The sequence below is a fragment of the Lactuca virosa genome, chromosome 2 (assembly GCF_052849685.1).
Source record: "Lactuca virosa cultivar CGN04683 chromosome 2, Lactuca_virosa_CGN04683_v6, whole genome shotgun sequence".
Lineage (NCBI taxonomy): Eukaryota > Viridiplantae > Streptophyta > Magnoliopsida > Asterales > Asteraceae > Lactuca > Lactuca virosa.
This window is the reverse complement of record NC_136427.1, coordinates 104144055-104169730: the sequence shown is the minus strand read 5'-3', so window position 1 is coordinate 104169730 and position 25676 is coordinate 104144055. Positions and strand designations below refer to the sequence as shown.

Below are 25676 nucleotides of genomic sequence, written 5' to 3'. Positions count from 1 at the left end.
CTATCAGCCTTAGAAAGAATGGTGTCAGGCAATATGGGTACAATTCCTCGTTCTTGAGTTATCTATTGAAAAGCGTTTTAAGACTTTGTCAATGTTTGTGCTCTGACTCACGCCAATGAGTCTTTTGGATCTATCTCTATAGATATTAATACCTAGTATGTATGTAGCATCCCCTAGATCTTTCATTTGAAAGGACTTACTGAGGTAGGCCTTAGTCTCCTTCAATGTTAGGATATCTTTCCTGATCAGTAATATGTCATCGACATATAGAATTAGAAAAACACTTTGGATCCTACTTGATTTGATGTGTACATATGGTACATCGGGACGTTCTGAGAAACCAAAGATTTTGATGTTCTCATCAAAATGATGATATCTGGCCCTTGATGCTTGTTTCAATCCATAAATGGACTTCTTCAGTTTGCACACCTTCTTTAGGTTATATGGTTTGACAAAACCTTCAGGTTGTTCCATATAGACATCTTCTTCAAGATATCCATTAAGGAAAGTGGTTTTGACATCCATTTTCCATATCTCATAGTCATAATATACAACTATGTCCATGATAATCCTAATATATTTGATCTTAGAAACTGTTGAGAAAGTATCTTCATAGTCAACGCCTTGAATTTGAGTATACCCTTTCCCGACAAGTTGTGCTTTTAAAGTTTGTACATTTCCGTCCATGTCGATCTTCTTCTTAAAGATCCATTTTCTTCCAATAGCCCTTCATTTAGGAGGTAAGTCAACCAAGTCCCACACTTGATTGTCATTCATGGATTGAATTTCAGCTTTCATGGCTTCAAGCCATTTATCAGACTATAGGTCTGTAGTAGCTGCCTTGTAATTGATGGGATCACATTGATCCATCAAGAAGACTTCCTCTTCAGAAATGATAAATTCAAATCCGTCAGGTTCCTGACGAGGTCTACTAGAGCGTCGTAAAGTTGGTGTGGTTTCCGGCATCTGTACGATAATTTCATGTTCAACAATGCTTTGTTGATTATCATTCTCAACTAAAGGTTATGTCTCACTAATTTCTTCACGATCAATGGGGCTCCCACTTTATTTATGCAAGATAAAGTCATTTTCAAGAAACACTGCTTTTCGGGCTATGAACACTCGGTTCTCTTCTTTCTAGAAGAAGTAATACCCCATGGTTTCTTTTGGGTATCCCACAAAGATATACTTTTGAGATCTAGGGTCAAGATTGTTAGAAGTCTCTCTTTTAACATATGCTTCACAACCCAAACCTTTAAGTAAGATATTGATGGAACTTTTCCACACCATAACTCGTAAGGAGTCTTACTAACCTTTTTAGTTGGGACCATGTTTACAATTCGAGTTGCGGTTTTGAGGGCATAGCCCCAAAACGAAACAGGAAGGGAAGTATGACTTATCATTAATCGTACCATATCAAGTAGAGTATGATTTCTCCTTTCTGAAACACCATTATGCTGAGGTGTTCCCGGTGGAGTGAGTTATGACACTATGTCGCAATTCTTAAGATGTTCATCAAACTCATAGCTTAGGTATTCACCACCATGATCTGATCATATAGTTTTAATCTTTTTACCAAGTTGATTTTGTACTTCATTTTGGAATACCTTGAAGAATTCGAATGCTTTATGTTTGTGTTTCATGAGATACATATATCCAAATCTATTGAAGTCATCAGTAAATGTAATGAAGTATCTTTCACCGCTTCTATTCATTGTTCTAAAAGGTCGACATACATTGATATGTATGAGTCCTAATAGATCCAAAGTTCTTTCACCAACACCGGTAAAAGGAGCTTTGGTCATATTGCCACATAGACATGATTTTCATACATCAAAAGACTCTAAGCCTATTGATTCTAAGATTCCATCCTTTTGAAGATTAACAATGTGAGTTTTGTTTATGTACCCAAGTTGACAATGCCATAAATAAGTTTTATTAAAGTCTAACTTCGTTTTCATATTTTTTATGTTGTACATTGAATTGCACTTTTGGTATGAACCATTAAATTGATTTTATATATTCCATTATTGGGACTAGTCTCAAAATAGAACACATTATTTTTAAACATGTAGATGTTTTCAGAATCAAAGGCAAACTTATAACGAAAACCTTGTTCATACAAATGAGAAGTAGAGATAATACTCCTAGTAATAATAGTTACATAACAATAATTTTTCAAAATAAGATTAAGACCATTTGGAAGCAAAAGATGATATTGTCTTATGGCTTTGATAGCTACTAGAGTGTCATTGCCAACATTGAGTTCCCAATCACCATCTCTAAGTTCTGTAAGATTCTTTAGTCCCTACAAATCATTGTAGATGTTAGTACCACTTCCAGTATTGATTAACCAAAAATTAGTATAAAATACATATAATTCAATCACATATATACTTGAGGTGCCAACTTGGTTGGCCTTGTTCTTCTTAAGTTCCTCTAGGTACTTAGTACATTTGTGTTTCCAGTGTCCCCTTTCATTGCAGTGAAAGCAATCAGAGTCAGCAGCAGGCTTGGGCTTAGGATCTGGGTTGGTAGCAGGAGGCTTCCCTTCACCTTTTCCTTTGCCCTAGCCTTTCTTGGCAGCTTTTCCTTTCCCTTTATCGACATTATTACCGGTTTTCTTCTTGGAGATTTGATCCTCGCAGATCATCAACACTTGATTGTTCCCAGATTTCTTGATGTTTTCCATGACATTCTTGAGCATGTTATGAATCTCATTAATGCTCCTCTCCCAGTCATTCATTGTGAAGTTCATGAAAAATTGGTTGAATGACTTAGGCAATGAGGCAAGGATCACATCGATCACTAGCTCGTCCTCAAATAGGAATTCGAGGTGGGCAACCTGCTCAACACAAGCTTTCATTTTGAGTACACATGCACTCACAGAAGATCCCTCAGTCATCTTGCAACCAATGAAAGCATTCAAGGTCTCAAACCTCTCTTGGTTAGCATGAACTTGAAACATGACTCTAAGTTGTTCAATCATTTCAAAAGCTTCATGAAACTCAAAATTTTTCTGAAGTTCAGGAGTCATAGTTGCAAGCATGATGCAAGCCACTTCGGTCGAATAATTTGCATGTTTTGCCCGATTATCTTTCAATGCTTTGGCAGCATTGGCCCGGAGCTCTTCCGGGATATGTTCATCAAGGACATAGTCCTTTTTCTCAAGCTTGAGGACAATTCTTATTTGTCTGAACCAGTCAAGAAATTTGGGTTCGCTTAGTTTTTCTTTTTCGAGGATGAATCAAATGGTGAGTGATAAGGTGGTTATAGTTGGGGTAGTGATCTACAAAATAATAAGATTTATTTTAATATCTTTGATATAATTTCCTTGTAAAATTAATTACCCTTTAAATTAAATTTTAAAAAGCTAAAATCCACATCACCCAAAGTAACTTGAGGCGATGACCTACAACACAAGTGATTTTGTTGATCGGTAGGTTGTGATAACCAGTTACAAATCTTATGTAACTCTTAGATTAATTGGATCCAAAAAACATTACCTTGTTTTTAGTGGCATGTTCATCCTATCAATGCCTCAAAACTCTTATGCTTAGGTGACCTTTATCACATAAAAAATTGATCAAATCATACATTTAAAAAATTTGTGAATTATATCTCACAAATGGTTACGTGACATTTATCCCATAATATAAAACACCTTGGCCATTTTGACAACCCAAAGGAATAAGTAGATTGAATAAATTTGAAGTTTTGAAAATAAGGGCTTTTATACATGTTTTATTATTATAGAATTTTAAAACATTTGTATCATGAATATTTCAATTTTAAAACATTTGTATCATGAATATTTCATTCATAAAATATTTCATGGTACATTTGAAGTGTTCCAAAATTTTATAAAGTTGAATTTATTTCACATTCAATTTTACCGGTTAAAATTCATATTGAATTTTAATTCGAAGTTATAACGATTGGAACCGGTTTTTAACCGTGTAATTAAACAACCTTTTATTATCTTTAAAAGTTTGGCTATTTAAGAGTTATAAAAAATTAAAACTCTTTTTTAACAAAAACTCAATTTTTGATATCTTATGTTGGAAACTGTTATCTAATATTCTAAACCCCAAAGTTTGAAGTTATTTTTGTCAAAATGTTTTTAGCATGGCAAACACATTAACATACATACAACATTATATAACAACCAAAATAAACATCACAAGCATGCATTTGAAAGTGTATAAACAAACCCATTTTTCTAATAATATTTATTTGAGCCATCACAACAAATATTAAGTCATTTCCTAAAGAACTTAATGGGACACTTCTTGGTCTTAAAAAAGGCTCCATGTCTTCATATCTTCATAAGATCTTCATGCTCCATCATGTTATATTTTTTATAAAAATAAAATACAACTAGTCTAAAACTAATTTATTACATATAAAAATGAACAAATTAAATAATACCTATTTATCTATTACATCATCATATGAATAAATAACAACCAAAAATGTCCTAATGACTTGTTTATACACAACAAATATATCAAAAATATCAAAAAAATATCTCTTTGTTTTTTCTAAGGCAGCTCTTATACAACCAAAATGCATGGAAAAATGGTTATATAAAAAATAAACACTTTTAACAGCAAGTTGTCAAACAAAACAGATATGTACATTTCTTTAGCCAAAAAGAAATACATCCTTGTTTTCCAAAAAACAAAGATTATCATAACATGAAAAATCATTCTAGTATTTAAAAGATGGATCTGATACCATTGAGGAGCTTTGATACATAAAATAAAGAGTTTTTCACAAAGCCGGAAATGAATTCTTTAAAATTTTCATGTAAATTTCAAGTATAAAACAAAACCAAACCATCAATGATCCTTTTAAAGAGGTTGGAATGATATTCAAACAACCATAGAGTGGTTTATAAATGACAACCTTTGAATTCTTTGGACCCTCTTGGATTTGGGGTGTTGAAGTAGATGACAAGAACAAGAAGTTTGATCTTCTCTACAAGTAATCCACCAACAAGAACATGGTACCAAAAATGATAGTTTTCTTCTTGTATAACTTTGTTCTTTATTACTTATGTGCTTAAACAATTAAGCACTAAAGGAAAACCCAAAGTAAAAACCAAATATTCACACTTGAACTTTAAAAGAAGAGAGAAAGGGAGCTTAGAAAAGCTACGACTTTTGGGTGCTAGGAAGAGAGAAAATGTGATGAAAAAACTAGCTCATTTCTCATGCATAAGGCACCCTTTTATACTTCCATGCAAGGTAATGTCAAACCATGTAAATACTATAAAGTATTCAAAAAGCATAAAGTAAAGGGATCAAAGCATGGAAGTGAAACATGGAGACCCACATGGGGAAACTACACAAGTAATCTCCCATACCATGTAACTTTCGGCCACAGAGAAGGGAAAAGACAAAATATTTCTACTAATGACTTAAACTATAGTAGAGTAAGTCATTGATCCAACCATGGTTAACCAAAATGTACAAAACTTTGACATGACTTATTATATGATACCATATCATATAATGACCATTTTGTTGTTTCTTTTATTATTATTTTCACAAAAGAATATTTTTTTTTTCTCAAATTAAATACAAGAGTTGAATTTATTTATTAATATCAAATACATAATAAATATTCAATAAGTACCAACTTAATTGAGGTGTGACCCTATAGGATCATGTATCATTAGCAATATCACTCAATAATGGTTCTTGAGCATATGGATCCAACAAGGGTAGCCCACGACACTTGTATGAAAGACTGGGATTTGGTATTCGGCATTGAAAGGAAAGACCATGGGGGTCGGCCATGTCACTTGGATGTAAGACTATGGGGGTAGCCCATGACACTTGGATGTAAGACCATAGGGGTAGCCATGACATTTCAGGGAAAGACCATTGAGGAAGCCCATGGAAAATGTATGTATGGTATGTGGTATTTTGGGGGACTCGCCATACTTTGTGCTTACGGTTTATGTTTAAAATGTTTTCAGGTACTTCTGGTCCCGAAAGGGCCCGACTTGATCGCACTGCATCCCTTGGATATTTATTCTGCATTAACTATTTATGATTTTACTCTGATGTTTTGGGAATACTTTTAATATAAATGTCTTTGAAGCAAACTAATGAATTTTTTCGTTGATCTAAAATAAAATTTTTACTTAGTATTTTTGGGACGTTACAAGTTGGTATCAGAGACTTGGTTTGATGTATTTAGGAAGACTCACGGGTGTGTCTGAACTCAAACTGAGGAGTTGATAAAAATCTTTTAAATGGAAAACAATTTTCTAAAAAGATTTTATAAAGAAAAAGAGGTGTGATGCATGCAATGAGCCGAGCTCAATTAAGTGACTCCCAAAATACCCATACACGTTGATATGTTATTTGTGTTATGGTATGATATTCATGCTAGAAGTTAGAACAAGGATCTACTCAGGGAGGCAGTCTAGAATGCCTTCTTAGGAGAGATGCCTTTTATGCCTGATATGTGATCTGTTAGAGATGCATGATAGTGGGTAAGATAAGGATCTTCAGGAATTGCAAGTGAGGATTGCCTGATCTTTATGATGCCTTATTGCTAGTCGAATTTTGTGCTTGAATGTTGCTTGCTTCGTGCTATATGATACCTATATTGATGTAAATTAACTATTAAGTGAATATGTTAGGTTGCATGCCACAAAGATTAAATGGTTTTAGAATGTTTTAATGGGCTCTATTGTGTAACTCTTGTCTGAGTCCAACCATTGTAGTGCATGATCTTTCAGTCAAACGATTGTTTAATATTCATTTCATGTAATTGTATTCATAAGATAGTTAATTGACATTGGTAGAAGTTTCATTTGCAGCTGAGATCGGGGGTCAGGTAGGGTTCCTAGTGGATTAGGAACAATGTTAGAACGTACTTATATGGGATGTGGATGTTGGATTAGTGTCTAAGTCCATAACTATATTTGGTATGTACTTGACCCGAACATGCATGGTCCATTTGGGTTGCATGGCATCATGCACTTGGATAGACTAAATGAGAGAAATAAGACACTTATGGTTATTAATATATTATAAGTTCTAATATATTAATAATAAGAATAATAATATTTAATTAGTATTGATCAAGAATTAATTTAGAATTAATTATGTGATCAAATGAAGACTAATTAAATATATGGGTTGATTGTGCAAATCATCCATAACTTATATAGTGGGCCAAAGCTCCATGGATAATCAAGTTGGGTTAAACCCATAGGTTGCTCCATGGATGCTCCATGGAGGTTACTTAACCCATGGGTCATGGAAATGAAAGGTCATGACAATTAGGGTTTACATGGTGTAACCCTAATTGTAACATACTATATAAGCATCATATTATTCACCAAAATCGGCCACTAGTGTGTGTAAAAGAAGGGCTAGCCCATTTCTTGAAGTGTGGATTTCTATCTAAGTTATTCCAAGAGCATATGATGTTGTGTGAGCCATTTGAGGTGTCACATTTGAGGCGCTAGGCACTCAAGCCCCATGGAGTCCAGCTACACTACAAAAGGTATGTATTATATCTATATTATTACCCAAGTATCTATGATTGTATGCTAGATAGGGTAATACCTTGGAATATTAGCATTTGCATGTATATTAGAGAAAACATAGATCCAAGGTATTTAGGGTTGCATGTACACCATAGGAGTGTTAGAATGCTCAAACCCAACAGTGGTATCAGAGCCTAGGGTTGTTTTCAATTATACTTGATGCAACGTATTTTTCAAGGCTGAGAATCTGTCCAGACAGAAAACTCGACGAGTTCTGGCCATAAACTCGACGAGTTCATGTGTTAAGGCATGAACTCGACGAGTTTCCTATAAGAACTCGACGAGTTTGTGTCCCAGACAGCATATCTTCGACTGTTTTGGCTGGAATTGGACTAGGAACATTACCATAAGTTGTTTTTGAACTTATAAACTTGTTTTTGATGTGGTAATGTTCATGCTAATCCAATTTCAAAGATAATTGTCAATAGATTCATGTTTTGTATTAGTTTAAGTGTTATGCTAATTACATGAAAAAATTTGATTCCAATTATCTTGTTCATGTGAGTTGCTTAGATTAATAGAAAAGTTAATTGATTATGTGTTTTCAATCCATTTTAATCTAAGAGTTGATTCTAAAATGTGTTTTTGTAACTTGTCCTCAAGTTATATGAAAAGTCACATTTAAGTTTCATAAAACTCATAAAAGTTGGCAATGGTTACAAAAATGAAGAGTCTTGTCCTCAAGTTATGGAGATTCAAGAGTCACTTCATTAAGTAATAAAATATGTAACCTTAATTAATTCCATAAGTTACAAAATAAAGAAAAGTTACATTCTTTTATTAGTTTAAAGTCTTCCATAACTTGTCCTCAAGTTATGGAACTTGAAGAGTCTTTTAATTAAAACTACTTTAAACACATAAGTTATGGAATTAATTAGTTTTGAATAGTTTCAAAACTTGCCCTCAAGTTTTGGAATTTGAAAAAGTTTTCACTTATGAATACTTTAATTCCAAGTTAGCCCTTAGAATTTTAAAAGTTAAATTCAACCCTTATACTTTATAATATTATAAGTTAATAATATTTATATATATGTATAAGAGTAAAGTCAGTCTTACCATTAGTAGGCCTCATTCACGAAGCCGGACTATAAGGGAGGTATAAGGTTACTGCCTATAAAATGGCAGTTTAATGGGTGTCCTCTCTCACCCACCGCTTCCTTGACTGGTGGAGGGTCGTTAGCCGAACGGGTAGGATAAAGACTATAATTCTCCCTTCATTAAAAGTATTAATGATAAATACTAAGTAACTAAACACTTATAAATTCCCAATCTTAGTTACTTAGGAAAATGTGAATAAGGTGCTAATCCATGAAATTACACTTTGCACTTTGTTTAAGCTGTTAGTGGAGCGTGTGTGGTTAACCGGCACACTAACCTGGACTTAACAAGGTAGGCAAAGGGTAACTTAATGTTTATCATAGTATTGATGGAGCGTGTGTGGTTAACCATCACATCGATTGAGGGGTAAACACTTAAGGGTACCAAGTATATTTGCATGGTTACTTCACACCTTGTTTTGTGATCCTCGGCATCCCAGTCACAAAACCTGAAGGGCACACTCGAGATTGAAACATGCCATTGAAAAGTTCAATGAATCTCAAAAGATCTAGGAGTTTCAAATCCAATTAAAACCTAATAATACATTTCGTTTATCTTGGTGGAAATTGGTGAATCGTCATTCACCTACCTTCAAATATTTTATAGCTTGGATTACGGCATCCCTCTTCTAAGTTATAAAATAGTTTGTTGGGTCCTAGCCTTAATATTTCATATTGGGTGTCATATTAAGGACTTTAGAACAACTATCTTGAATATCTCCCAAAATATGTCTAAGTTCATACATCTATGATCTTCCCAAATCTCTTAGAACTTTACTTCTTTCACCTCCTCCAGTTATTCTCCCTAACCCACAAGTTCTTGAAAAGTTCAAGGTCACTCAAGCCTTATTGGCAAGGCAAGGTCTAGGTGTGATCACGTCTTGGAGATGAATTCACATATTGACAAGCCGGGAGAGTTGGGTGTAAAAGTCTTGAGAAAGTTGGTTGTTCAATCACTTTCTAAGTCACATAGTGAGTTCCTTTGGGACTCCTATGAAACAGACTAGGACAAGACCCTTAATGATCTTATCTATTTGCTTGGTACTGCTGAATCAGCAATGATTTGGAAGGCTAGTAAAGCAAATTTGATTAGAGGATCGACTTCCCAAAATGTTATGGACAGGGACAATAGTGACACAGGAAATCCAGAAAAGCATTCTCTTCCCAATGGAAAGGGATTGGCCATAGTCAACTTGGTTGACCAAATGGTAAAGAGAAAGGCTAAGTCTGAGATAGTCCCATGTACTATTACCTAAGGGTCCATATGTTTCTATTGCCAAAGGAAGGGGCTTTGGTTACGAAGCTGTCAAACTTACCTAAGGATGGTAAAGTCAATGAGTTTGACTTTATTTAAGGTAAAATCCATTGTCTAACTCTATTAAGTTCCTACTTGGAGATTCTTATTACATGATGTGACTGGGTCACATGTTGATGTTATAAGAATCAAAGAAAAGAGAGAAAGCTTAAAGGAAGTATATGCTGATTCTGATCGCGAAGATGGACTTCGATCGCATCAGAATTTTTGAGCTGTTACTTAGGAGTTATGACTTATTGCTTAGGAATAGATAACAACAAGGTTTTCATATGGATTGTAAGGATGAGTTTTTCCGCAAAGTTTTTTAAAATAAAAGGAAATTTTTGATTTTATTTATTTTAAGTATCCTTACAATGGCATTTGTGGAAAAAAAATTTGTTGCTTATATGATTCCATTGCTAGTAATATAGGAAAATGGTTTTGATTCTTTCAATTGTGGTAGTGTCTTAATTTACCAAATAAGGAAAGTTTCTCATCACCCAAGTTTCAATTGGACCAAAACTTGGAATCATACAAGGTGTATAGTATGATGAATGAGAATTTTCAACTTTGGAAAAATTAAGACTAGTTACTTGTTCACATGTATATGTGACTCAAGAGAAGGACTAAGGGATCAAGTACACATTCATGTGCACTAGTCAAAGTTCACCACAAAAGATGGACAAGAATATTCGTCATGATTTACTAAAGCTTAGTAAATATGGTTATACTTACAAGTTTAAGTATAATTCTGAAAAACATTGAAAATACTTCAATGTATGGCAGAACGAATGAGAAGAATCAAATTTGGCAGAAAGATAAAAGTTTCTCAAATCTGAAAAGATGGGAGAGTACTTTAGTATCATGTTTATGATCATCTTAATGATTAAGATACGATATCACAATTGATCCTCTAAGGTCATCTTAGTGCATTTTTATGACTAAGAAGAGGAGTCATGAATTGTTGAAATGGTTAAATCAAAAAGATGAGTCATACTTCGTTCCAAAACAATTCTTAGAGTCATACTCCAAGATTGTAACTTGAGTTACATATCTTAAAGAAGGTTTATTAACACTAGTCAAATGGAAGAGTAAAAGGTCATCTACTCTTGTACATTTGAAATTGGTAAGTTGTGATGTTTTGGATAAAACAGAGACCAACTTAGACCAAGTGTGTGAAGTGTTTGTCTTGATAAAGAATCTGCACTATCTCTTGTATAGTTGGCAAGTGAGTCTTATATGTCAAGAGGACAGTGGGAGTCCTAAAGCTCTTGAAAGTTTCAAGACCTAATCAAGAATAAAACCTGGAATTCTTCACTAGCACACGACTTGAGGTGTATAACCTATCATGTTGACATTTCTGTGCCTATTCAAGTTGACTTTGCATAGTAGTTCTGAGAGTTCTCAATTGGTTGCACAACTACATGGAAGCTATGGCAGGCCCTTGTGCTGCTAGGTGGCAAGAACTTAAGATTGCACAAGTTCAATCCATATGAGTTTGGATTTGTCACTAACCTTGTCTTGTGATTATGGTTTTGACAAATTCATATGGGTAGGAACTCATACACCATAAAAATCTAAGTGTCATAAGGTTTCTCTCCGATTCATGAAAATGATGGTGAGGAAACACTTTCACTAAGTAGTTTTTTAAGTAGATAGTAATCTTTGCATTCTCAAAGTCGTTAGTAGAGTACACTAACATGGACTTATGAGAAATAGCAAAGGTCTAACCAATTGAGACTATGATTACGGCATCCCTTTTCATAGTTCTTAAACTGTTTAGACACACCAGTGGGCTATCTACAATAAGGTGTATGATTTTGATAAAGTCTTATCAAAGCAATCTAGTATCAGAAATTTGAACTTTGGTAAGAAAGTCAATAAAGTATTGATTTCTAGAAGTCCACTAATTTCTGAATACATGTCAAAGCTAGTGGGAGCATAAGTATTATGCTGATAATCATCATGTTAGTGGGAGCATGATAATTATGATAAGTATTGCAAGTTAGCAATGTTAATTATAGAAAACAAAAGTTTCAATTCGTGAGGTTGCAGGGGTTGAAAAAGTTGTTTTGCTATAATTAAGGGAGAGGAAATTATACTTCATTTCAATTCTAAAAGGCTTACATTGAGATTTTAATCGTTTTAGTCAAGAATATATATATATATATATATATATATATATATATATATATATATATATATATATATATATATATATATATATATATGAATTTCATGTTGGATTGGTTCAACTTAAGGAAATTCTATATATTGCGTTCTCAAAATTCGATTATGATTACGGCATCCCTCTTCATAGTCAAATTTTGAGAACATGGCAAATAAAAATATTGTAGCAAAAGACTGGTCTAGAATCATGTCTTTATGTGAAACATCATAAATCGTGTCCCATTTACTTTGGGTACAAGATCGATTACATGTGCTATAATATTTATCCTTTCTGAATTTTTCCAAATGCCTTGGGGCATTAAGGGGAAAAATGTCTAGAATTGGATATGACTAAAGTGATTAAGCAATTGTCGAGGACAATCTAAGGTTTTACCAAAGATTGGTTGCTCAAGGACAGTTGGAAGTATACTGTTAATATTGGAAGGACCATATTGACATATTCTGGAAAAGAGACAACTCTTGTTCAGAAGTAGTAGTCAAAATAGGAATATGGAGTTGTCTCCATAGGTGGAAGTTATATGTGTAAGCTTAGAAAACTTAATGCAAGAAGGATAATGAAAGCAATGCGCTTTGATACTTCGACTCCATGGAATTGATCTCCATTGGAATAACCTGTAATGACTGATGACAAGTCTTTGTGACTTTGTACATATTCATTACAAGAGGGTCTGTGCATATAAGTTTAAAATCTAAACAGATTTTGGTAAATGTTAGGAATTTGGAATTCTTACATTTTTTGATAAGGATTTGGGAGTGTGAAAAGAGAATCATTGAAAGTATGTTCAATCGACCTATTTCACAAAGTAAGGATCATAGACAAACATAGAGTGCATTGCAAAGCTATTGTTTAGAAAACATAGTGTACATGCTTGGAGCATGGGACAACTAGTGTTTTCTAAATTCAAGTATAAAGTTCATAAAACCGAAACAATGAATAATGAGTAATCAGTATGGTGATAAATAAAAAGTGTTTTATTTATATTCATAGTTTGATACCATATTAGATTCATTTATTCTTGTGTTTCATTTTGCATGTTTTGACTTCCAGAATAAACTAGGTTATTCTTCCTGAATGACTAAGTTATTCAAACCATCCACAGTCGGTCATATGTTGGAAGTAGATATGAATCAAGATTGTCATGGGTTGGCTTGTAGAGGTCCAAGTTGGTGGACAAAGTGGTGCTACAACACTCATGAGTGCTCATAAGTTCTGAGTATTGGATTCAACCCACGCTCATTTGAATCACTTCATGGATTTTATCACGAGTGATCATGAGACGATAATATCATATATTCTTCAAACCTAGAGATATGAGTTGTTACTATGAGTTGATAGTACATTGATTGCACGAAAATGCATTGGTAACTCGATGTTATAAAACGTGCCTTTGTGTATGATTCAACAAGTAGTAGAACAAGCCATATGAGTCGAAGTTTATCCATTCCTTTTACCTTCGGGATAAAAGCGATATCTGTGGGCCCCTCAATGATTTAGTGATGACACATGTGAGTGCTTGGCCAAGCTAGGACTGATTTGATTTGTTCAATCAGTCAGTCATCATGAATCGGAAATCGGGAAACAACAGATGGACAGAGAGAATGATTTATAATCCATGTCTCAGTCCATATGATATCTAGAATGGAGGAATATATGATCCCTTATCTAATGGACAAGTCATTGACAAGGTCAGAGTTCAGTTACAAGGTCAGAGTTCAGTTACAAGGTCAGAGTTCAACAACGGCTTTTGAGAGCTACGATTGCCAGTTGGTTCTTGAAGTCATACGAAATAATAGTTTTAGACTTATCCAAGTGGGAGACTGTTAGATTAGTGTCTAAGTCCATAACTATATTTGGTATGTACTTGACCCGACCAGGCATGGTCCATTTGGGTTGCATGGCGTCATGCACTTGGATAGACTAAATGAGAGAAATAAGACTCTTATGGTTATTAATATATTATAAGTTCTAATATATTAATAATAAGAATATTTATATTTAATTAGTATTGATCAAGAATTAATTTAGAATTAATTATGTGATCAAAAGAAGACTAATTAAATATATGGGTTGATTGTGTAAATCATCCATAACTTATATAGTGGGCCAAAGCTCCATGGATAATCAAGTTGGGTTAAACCCATAGGTTGCTCCATGGAGGTTACTTAACCCATGGGTCATGGAAATGAAAGGTCATGACAATTAGGGTTTACATGGTGTAACCCTAATTGTAACATACTATATAAGCATCATATTATTCACCAAAATCGGCCACTAGTGTGTGTAAAAGAAGGGCTAGCCCATTTCTTGAAGTGTGGATTTCTCTCTAAGTTATTCCAAGAGCATTTGATGTTGTGTGAGCCATTTGAGGTGTCACATTTGAGGCACTAGGCACTCAATCCCCATGGAGTCCAGCTACACTACAAAAGGTATGTATTCTATCTATATTATTACCCAATTATCTATGATTGTATGCTAGATAGGGTAATACCTTGGAATATTAGAATTTGCATGTATATTAGAGAGAACATAGATCCAAGGTATTTAGGGTTGCATGTACACCATAGGAGTGTTAGAATACTCAAAACCCAACAGTGGAATCTTAGGAGAGCTTAGGAAGTGCCTTAGTATATTGCGTAGTGCAAGACTCTATGAGAGTAATCATAGGGAGATGACTTAGAGGATCATGGATGGTTCTTGAGGAAAGTACGGATAGGTGTGGAAGGTAGTATTGGGTCCGTACTACTGGAAGCATAGGATTTGTACTCAAAATGATGAAAACCACAGGGATTCTAATGAGTTTGTTGAGGGCTGATAGTATGGTTTAGCACCATGATTCGTTGAAGTATTTCCATATTTTTCGGTCTTTCGATTATGGTTGTCCAGGATGAAGACAAGTTTGGTATTTATTCAGGCCTTAGTGGCCATGGCATTTTGGATCGGAAGGGTGCATATATGTACGAGTTAGTTAATATTAAAATATCGAAGACCTTGTTCAAAGTAGTGCCAATTTGAGTTGCAAGACTCATGAAGGAGGCGAATACGATGATCGACCGAGGATCGCAGCCTAAAAATGGGTGGTTGTCCAATGGATTGGGACATTGTTCTCTACGACGGGGTTATGTTCTTCCATCTCTTGATATGCTGAGTTTAGTGGAGCTATTATTTGAGCATCTGTAAGGCATTCTAGAAGCTTCAGAGGAGTATTAGGTTGTTAATAAATTCCTATAAGGCAAGTTTCGGTTGTACGAAGTTCAAGTTCGTAAGGTGCCTCATCAAAGCAATGGTATTATGATCGATTTCGCTAAGATTGAGGTGACGATGATCGGAAGAGTTTATGAGGTTCCCATCTAAGGTTCAGGGTTTCTTTATGATTGTATGGGCATTATGTGAAGGATCGTCATATGTTATGTTGCATTTCGAGAGTCAAGTTTGGTATGTATCTCGTTGATCCAGTGTGAGGCTCTGATGTGTTGACGTCATTCGATGATGGTTGAACCCATGATCTTTGTTTCTTGCAAGCTCGAGTTGGTTTTTGTCTTAAATAGTGAAAGTTCAGATGTTGCAGAGCCATTGATCAAAGGTGACATCGGGTCTACACAGAGTTCAGTTCGGGATGTCATGTCTACGGGTTTGGTATTCAAGGACGATCCGATCAGGGTTTTTGCAGCATATGGGGTTTTTTGGATCTCGCTCTGAGTTGGAATAGTTGTGTATTAGTGGGATTTGTCCAGTTTGATTTAGCGAGTGGGATCTTGTTTCGGTTGTCGGGAGAAGGTCCAGTTAACGGTTGAGGTTCGTCAATTAGTTGGACCCAATTATGGTTCACCCATTGGGGTAAGCACGCGATGAAGGAGTAACACAACCGATTTGAGGATTTTTGTGTGCTCACATGGAGACCTTTGTAATTGGATGGATAACATGGGATAGCTGGAGTCCCACACATGGAGAGCTTCGTATTCAGGATAGGAGGATAACCGGTTTTGGTTGTTGTCCGAATTGAAGCTCATGAAAAGAATGATGTTCAATAGTAAGTTGTGATCGGTCAAGCAGGTGTTGAGGAGTCAAGGTTATCTCGTCTAAATATGTGAAGCATCGGCAATGGTACAAATTGGGTTAGTGTCTAGGTTCAAGTTGAGGGTTTTGTAGGGGCCTCTCTGCTTGTTCTTATCTGATTAAGGCTTAAGGGTTCGAAGCACGGCCCGAACACCTGATGGATTCTAGTAGACTAGGCATTCGTCTCGTGTCAGTTTTGTTTTCCATATTTGTAGGTTTGTTCGAAAGACCATGGGGGAGCCTGTGAAAATTGAAAAACTGTTGTAAGACTGTGGGAGGACCGCAACATTCACAGGGTTGAAATAGACCAGTGGCTGAATTGGGTCGGGCATGATGTAAGACTAAGATTTGACCTATAGCATTCCCTTGGGTTGAAACTGACATGTTGTTGTTTGTTTTTTGGTTGGTCCGTCGTTCCTTGCCTAGACTTAAGGGTTGTTAGATTCGTGTTGATGTATAGCATAGGATAGACTTTGTTTGTCAGACTTTTTGTTGGAGTTTCATTGCGCGAACGTGTGTGAGGTTGCCAGCTTCAGCAGCCGGACGTGGATTCCTTATTTCAATTTATTAGTAGGATGGTGTGGGACCAGAAAGATCTTGGTCATATCAAATTTGGTAATTTCAATCAGCAGGATTGATGCATAAGTTAGTATAGTTTCAATTTTTGGGATCATGTTTGGTTTTGCCTTTGCATGTGAGTGTGAGGATGTCGACATTGGCGGTTGGTCATGGAGTCTGTTTTTCCGGTTATCAGTAAGGCAGTGAGAGGATGGGGAGGTCCCAATTGGACCAAATCTATGAGCTTTTGGTCAACATGGGTGACGTATGGGGTAGCCCTGTCTACATGGGACTCAGGCATGACTTTGGAATCCTCAAGGAATGGGCATGGAAGTTATTTCTTCACATTATGGGATAATAGGGGACGTGTTGGTGTTCGTCCTTCATCAGGTTGTGTATTTCTCGCTACAGATTGTTTCGGCATCAGTATAGGATGGTGACCGTCTGCTTGAGGTGTTATCTCAGTGCGACATTGGATGCGATTTCAACCTCTAAGAGTTTTTGCTTGGATATGGTTTATGCATATGGTTTCAGAAATCTTTATGTTAGTGATTGTAGATTCTCCCACTTAGAGAGACTTTGTTCACTTGTTGAAGGAAGTGGACTCAGAAGAACCCACCAGGGGTTCAGAGGGTGTTTTATTAAGTAAATGGTAAGGACAGATTTTGAGGATGAAATCTACTTTAAGTGGGGGAGATTTGTAATACATCTTTTCAAGAAGTACCGGCTAAAGACTTAAATGGATCAAAATAGGAGATTTGGAGAAAAACTCTCTGCCACGATATGGTGCATGTGTTCCCACGACATGGCATGGCTTAAATTAAATGCGTTTTCCTGGTAAGCTTCATGACCTGGCAAGAGGAGGGCCACGACGTGGTAGCTGTTGTAGCCTAAGCCCACGATTTTTAGGGTTTCTTCCATATTTAAAGCCTCTAATTCAAAGTTTAGGATGTCCTCTTCAGCGTCTAGCCTCCCAAAGTGAAACCCTAGCCTCCTTGCAGCTTCTAGAGCTCATTTTGGTGTTCTTGGTGACCCTTAAAGGTAGAAGAAGATCTTTCTGGTGGAGAGAGCATCTTGACAAGATTAGAGATTTCGTTTGAGCACCTCCTAGACTTTTGTAAGTCATCAAGACTTGATCTTTTTGGTTCTTTTTCTATACAGCTAGGTTTATTGCATTTTTTGGTCTCTTGTTAAGGTTCGAGTAGTGGAATAAGATAAAGTTTGAAACTTTATAGCACATAAAGGTCCTTTGAACCATATATCTTTTGGATCTAAAAACTAGAAATTTGTATGTGAATTAAGAATCTTGCATGAGGTTTAGGTCATATTCTTGGCTTTTTACTTAGAAAATGGGAAGACATGCATAAGACATGCATGTCCTTAAACTTTGGATTTTTATGGACCATTAGGGTCCCTAGAAGACTAATGGAAAGTATGAGTTGAGGGCTTAATGGATTAAGGACAAATCCATTTAGTTGTCCATCAACAGAAACCACGACATAACGAGTTGGTTGCCACGACGAGGGGAATGAAGGGATTCGCGATTGTTTTGGACGGACTCTCCCACGACATGGCTGAATGTTTACCATGATATGGCAATGGATTAGTATGCGGCCGATTTTGACCATGACTAAGTTTTTGATCGGGACTGAGTTCATTGGCCTTGACATGCCACTAGGTAGGCCACAACGTGGATATCAACTAACATTGACTTTGACCGTTGACTTTTGACTTGGGTTGACTTTTAGTTAATTTCTAGTTTTAGAAGGTGGACTAAGGGTTTACTTTGTATGGTATATTAGGAGGTGTGTAGCACCCACATTTTGAATGTGTGAGAGGATAGATAAGGATTGCGACTGTGAGGTGAGTCTTCTCACTATAGCTATGTAAGTTGCTAGTTGTCTTTGTGATACTTGCATGCAAGACCACGGGGTAGCCCATGGCAATTGTATGAAAGACTATGGGGTAGTCCATGACACTTGTATGTAAGACCAGGTTTGGCCCTTGGCATTGCAAGGAAAGACCATGGTGTTAGCCGTGACACTTGGATGTAAGACCATGCAGGTAGCCCATGGCATTTTAAGGAAAGAACAAGGGGTACCCATGGCACTTGGATGTAAGACCATGGGGGTAGCCCATGGCAAATTTATGTATGGTATGTGGTATTTTGGGGGACTCAATAATCTTTGTGCTTACGGTTTATGTTTAAAATGTTTTCAGGTACTTCTGAATCGTAAGGGAAGGGCTCGTCTTGATCGTAGTGCATCCTTTGGAGATTTATTCCGCATTAAATGTTTTGATTTACTCTGATGTGTTGGTAATACTTTTACTCTGAATGTCTTTGAAGCAAACTAATGAATGTTTTTGGTTGATCTAAAATGAAATTTTTACTTAGTATGTTTGGGACATTACATTTCAAGCTCAACGGTGGTGTTGATTTCGAAAAATGTTTAGTTATTGGGTTCTTACGCAAATACTGATTCTCAAAAGAAATTTCTTCTCTCTCTCTCTCTCTCTGTGTGTGTGTGTGTATGTATATATATATATATATATATATATATGTTTGTTCTATATGTTTAAAAATAATCATAAAAGTGTTGGATTAATGTCTAAGTCCATAACTATATTTGGTATGTACTTGACCCGACCCGGCATGGTCCATTTGGGTTGCACTTCACCGACACAATTTATATGGATAGTCTTTTGACAAATAGTATATTTATGATTTATATTAATATATTATAAGTTCTAATATATTAATATATAATCATATTATTTAATTAGTATTGATCAAGAATTAATTTATAATTAATTAAGTGATCAAAAGGAACTAATTAAATATGGACTCTTAGATATATATATGTGTAGTGGGCCAAGTTCATTTAGGTTGGGCTAAGTCTTCATGGATAGTCCATGGAGCTTTAACCCATGGATCCTAGGAAATGAAAGGTCATGGGTATTAGGGTTTAACCCTAATCCTCCACACTATATAAAGGGTCTTATGGTTCATGAAATTATGCTAGTGGCTAGTGTGGATACGCTAAAGAGGGAAATAACCGATTTCATAGTATGAGCCAAGTATCCATATTCTCTAAAGGTTTTCCAAGGTGTTTTGGTGATTTGTGATTCCACTTGAGGCTTCCACACTATTGGGGCTAAGCTCTTAAAGCTTGAAGACATCAAGCTACATCAAAAGGTATGTCATCTAACTAGAACTTTGTAGTATAGGTGCTTCATAATATGCTAGTTAGGATGAAACCTTGGAATATTTAATATTTTCATTTATAATAGAGAAAACATAGATCCAAGGTTTATAGGGTTGCATGTACACCATAGGAGTGTTAGAATGCTCAAAACCCAACAGTGGTATCAGAGCCATGGGTTGTTTTCTATTATATTCATGCAAATGTTTGATTTTTAAAGTTGAAAAAAAAGAAAAAAAACGTGACGTTTGTCAAATTTTAAGATAATTACTTGTTGTGTGAAAAACTAATTATTTGTAAAATTTGAATCATTTGCTATATGAGTTGAATTAGGTCAAATTTAGTAAAAGATAAAATGATATGATTATTTTATTAGTTTTAAAAGTTTGATCTAAATGTTTTAAGGAGTTACAAATTTTGTCATAAAATTTTGGAGCTCAAAAGTTTTTTTTAAAGTTGTGATCTTAAGTGTTTTGAAACCTCCATAAGTTATGGATATGAAAGTTTTTTTTTAAAAAAAAATTGATTTAAAGTTTTTATGGAGTTACAAAATTTGGAGTTAATGTTTTAAAGAATTCCATAACTTGTTCTTAAGTTATGAAACATGAAAAGTTTCATCATAAAACAAGTCAGTATTACCGTTATTAGGCCTCATTCACGAAGTCGGTCTATAAGGGAGGTATAAGGTTACTGCCTATAAAATGGCAGTTTAATGGGTGTCTACTCTCACCCACCGCTTCCTTGACCGGTGGAGGGTCGTTAGTCGAACGGGTAGGACAAGGACTATAATTCTCCCTTCATTAAAAGTATTAGTGATAAATACTAAGTAACTAAACTCTTAATAATTCCCAATCTTAGTTACTTAGGAAAATGTGAATAAGGTGCTAATCCATGAAATTACACTTGGCACTTTGTTTAAACCGTTAGTGGAGCGTGTGTGGTTAACCGGCACACTAACCTGGATTTAACAAAGTAGGCAAACGGTAACTTAATATTTATCATAGTATCGGTGGAGCTCGTGTGGTTAACCGGCACATCGATTGAGGGGCAAATATTAAGGGTACCAAGTATATTTGCATAGTTACTTCACACCTTGTTTTGTGATCCTCGGCATCCCAGTCACAAAACCTGAAGGGCACACTCGAGATTGAAACATGCCTTTGAAAAGTTCAATGAATCTCAAAAGAATCTAGGAGTTTCAAAACCAATTAAAACCTAATACTACATTTCGTTTATCTTGGTGGAAATTGGTGAATCGTCATTCACCTACCTCCAAATATTTTATAGCTTGGATTACGGCATCCCTCTTTCAAGTTATAAAATAGTTTGTTGGGTCCTAGCCTTAATATTTCATATTGGGTGTTATATTAAGGACTTTAGATCAACTATCTTGAATATCTCCCAAAAAGATGTTTGTTTTCTATGATCCTCCTAAATCTCTTGGAACTTCACTTCCTCCACCTCCTCCAATTATTCTCCCTAACCCACAAGTTCAAGGTCACTCAAGCCCTATTGGCAAGCAAGGTCTATGTGTGATCGCATCTTGGAGATGAAGTCACATATTGACAAGCCGGGAGAGTTGGGTGTCAAACTCTTGAGAAAGTTCGTGGTTCAATCACTTTCTAAGTCACATAGTGAATTCCTTTGGGACTACTATGAAACAGACTATGACATGACCCTTAATGATCTTATCTATTTGCTTGGTGCTGCTTAATCAGCAATAATTTGGAGCACTGGAAGAGCAAATTTGATTAGTAGATCAACTTCCCAAACTACCATGGACATTGACAATGGTAACATTGGATATCTAGAAAAGCCTTCTCTTCCCAAGGAAAGGGATTGACCATAGTCAACTAGATTGACCAAATGGTAAAGAGAAATGCTAAGTCTGTGATAGTCCCATGTACCATTCCCAAAGAGTCCCTATGTTTCTCTTGCCAAAGGAAGGGGCATTGATTGCGAAGCAGCCTATTTACCTGAAAGATCATAAGGTTGATCAAGTAAAGAAGATTGACTCTACTTCAGGTAAAGTCCACTATATAACTCTGTTAAGTTTCTATTCTGAGATTCTTGTTACATGATGTGACTGGGTCACATGTTGATGTCTTAAGAATCAAAGAAAAGTGAAGAAACTTAAAGAAAGTATATGTTGATTCTGATCGCGAAGATGGATCTCGATCGCATGGTTCTGTCATCAGAATTTTGAGCTGTTGCTTAGGAGTTATGATATATTGCTTAGGAATAGATAACAACAAAGTTTTTCATGTGCTTTTGCACTGTAAGGATAGTTTTTCCGCAAAGTTTTTAAAATAAAAGAAAAAAATTTGTTTTTATTTATTTTAAAATATCCTTACAATGGCATTTGTGAAAAGGAAAAAAAAATTGTTGCTTATATGATTCCATTAATAGCAAGAGTGGAAATATGAATTTGATTCTTTCATTTGTGGTAGTGTCTAAATTTTCCAAATAAGGAAAGATTCTCATCACCCAAGTTTCAGTTGGATAGAAACTTCGAATCATGCAAGTTGTATAGTATGATGAATGAGAACTTTAAAGCATTGGAAAATTAAGACTAATTACTTGTTCACATGGATGTGTGAGTCAAGTAAATGACTAAGGGATCGAGTACACATTCTTGTGCACCGATCAAGCCCACCACAAATGTAACTTGAGTGATACATCTTAAAGAAGGTTTATTAACACTAGTGAAATGTAAGAGTAAAAGGTTTTCTACTCTTGTACATTTGAATTTGGTAAGTTGTGATGTTTTGGATAAAACAGAGACCAACTTAGGCCAATTGTGTTAAGTGCTTGTCTTGATTAGAATCCATACTATCTCTTGAATATTTGGAAAGAAAGTATTATAGGTCAAGGAGACAGTGGGAGTCTAAAAGATCCTGAAAGGGTTTCAAGAAGTAATCAAGAATAAAACCTGTATTTCATCACTAGCACACAACTAGAGGTTTATAACCTATCGTGTTGACATTTCTGTGCCCATTCCAGTTAAGTTGGCTATATATATTTGAGTTCTACATGTTCTCAATTGTTTGCATAACTACTTGGAAGCAATGGTAGGCCCTTGTGCTGCTAGGTGGCAAGAGGTTAAGATTGCACAAGTTCAATCCATATGAGTTAGGATTTTTCACTAACCTAGTCTTGTGATTATGGTTTGACAAATTTACATGGATGAGAACACATACACCATAAAATCTAAGTGTCATAAGGTTTCTCTCCGATTCATGAAATTGATGGTGAGGAAATTCTTTCACTAAGTAGATTTTAAGTAGATAGCAATTGTGATATTTGCAGTTCTCAAAGTCGTTAGTGGAGCGTGCGTGGTTAACCGACACACTAACATGGACTTATGAGAAATGGCAAAGGTCTAAACAATTGAGACTATGATTACGACATCCCTTTTCATAGTTCTGAAATTGTTTAGACACACCTGTGAGCTATCTAAGATAAGGTGTATAATTTTGATAAAGCCTTATCAAAGCAATTTAGTATCAGAAATCTGAACTTTAGTAAGAATGTCAATAAAGTATTGACTTCTAGAGGTCTAACTGTTTTCTGGATACATGTCAAAGCTAGTGGGAGCATAAGTGTTATGCTAATAATCATCATGTTAGTGGGAGCATGATAATTATGATAAGTATTGCATATTAGCAATGTTAATTATAGAAAACAAAAGTTTCAATTCGTGAGGTTGCAGGGGTTGAAAAAGTTGTTTTGCTATAATTAAGGGAGAGGAAATTATACTTCATGTCAATTCTAAAAGGCTTAGAGTGGGATTTTAAGCTTAGATTGAGATTTTAATCATCTTTAGTCAAGAATATATATATGAATTTCATGTTGAATTGGTTCAACATAAGAAAAAACTCTATATATTGTGTTCTCAAAATTCGATTATGATTACGGCATCCCTCTTCGTAGTCAAATTTTGGAAACATGGCAAATAAAAATATTGTAGCAAAAGACTGGTCTAGAATCATGTCTTTATGTGAGACATCATGAATCATGTCCCATTTGCTTTGGGTACAAGATCGATTACATGTGCTATAATATTTATCCTTTCTGAATTTTCCAAATGCCTTGCGGCATTAAGGAGGAAAATGTATAGAATTGGATATGACTAAAGTGATTAAGCAATTGTCGAGGACAATCTAAGGTTTACCAAAGATTGGTTGCTCAAGGAGAGTTGGAAGTATACTGTTAATATTGGAAGGACCATATTGACATAGTCTGAAAAGAGGCAACTCTTGTTCAGAAGTGGTAGTCAAAATGGGAATATAGAGTTGTCTTCATAGGTGGAAGCAATCTGTGTAAGGTTAAAGAAACTTAATGCAAGAAGCATGTTCAAAGCAATGCGCTTTGAATTTGAGACATCGTTTCGATGGAATTTCTCTCCATTGGAATACTCTGTAATGATTGTTGCCAAGTCTTTGTGGCTTTATGCATAATCATTACAAGAGGAACAGTGCATATAAGTTTAAAATCTAAGCAGATTTTGATAAATGTTAGGAATTCTTACATTTACGACAAGGATTTGGAAGTGTGAAAAGAGAATCATTGAAATTATGTTCAATCGATCTAGTTCACAAAGTAAGGATCATAGATAAACATACAGTGCATACTTGGTGTATGGCAAAGCTATTGTTTAGAAAAACATAGGGTACATGCTTGGAGCATGGGACAACTAGTGTTTTTAATTCAGGTATAAAGTTGATAAAACCGAAACAATGAATAATGAGTAATCAGTATGGTGATAAATAAAAGTGGTCTATTTATATTCATAGGGTTTGATACCATATTTGATTCATTTATTCTTGTGTTTCACTTTGCATGTTTTGACTTCCATAATAACTAGGTTATTCTTCCGGAATGACTAAGTTATTCAAACCATCCACAGTCGGTCATATGTTGGAAGTAGATATGAATCAAGACTGTCATGGGTTGGCTTGTAGAGGTCCAAGTTGGTGTACAAAGTTGTGCTACAACACTCATGAGTGCTCATAAGTTCTGAGTACTGGATTCAACCCGCGCTCATTTGAATCACTTCATGGATTTTATCACGAGTGATCATGAGACGATAATATCTTATATTCTTCAAACCTAGAGATATGAGTTGTTACTATGAGTTGGTTGTACATTGATTGCACGAAAACGCATTTGGTAACTCGATGTTATAAAACGTGCCTTTGTGTATGATTCAACAAGTAGTAGAACAAGCCATATGAGTCGAAGTTTATCCATTCCTTTTACCTTCGGGATAAAAGCGATATCTGTGGGCCCCTCAATGATTTAGTGATGACACATGTGAGTGCTTGGCCAAGCTAGGACTGATTTGATTTGTTCAATCAGTCAGTCATCATGAATCGGAAATCGGGAAACAACAGATGGACAGAGAGAATGATTTATAATCCATGTCTCAGTCCATATGATATCTAGAATGGAGGAATATATGATCCCTTATCTAATGGACAAGTCATTGACAAGGTCAGAGTTCAGTTACAAAGTCAGAGTTCGACAGCAGCTTTAAGAGCTACGATTGCCAGTTGGTTTTTGAAGTCATACTCAATAATAGTTTTAGACTTATCCAAGTGGGAGACTGTTGGATTAATGTCTAAGTCCATAACTATATTTGGTATGTACTTGACCCGACCCGGCATGGTCCATTTGGGTTGCACTTCACCGACACAATTTA

The 25676-nt window shown here is 35.4% G+C and overlaps 1 protein-coding gene across 1 annotated transcript; it reads right to left on the bottom strand.

Moving 5' to 3' along the window:
* Nucleotides 1-2569: 2569 nt before the first annotated feature.
* Nucleotides 2570-3037, bottom strand: LOC145157651 (uncharacterized). Its single transcript, XM_079076661.1, has one exon. It carries the CDS (start codon nucleotides 3035-3037, stop codon nucleotides 2570-2572), a length of 468 nt encoding a protein of 155 aa, XP_078932787.1.
* Between the last annotated feature and the right edge of the window lie 22639 nt (nucleotides 3038-25676).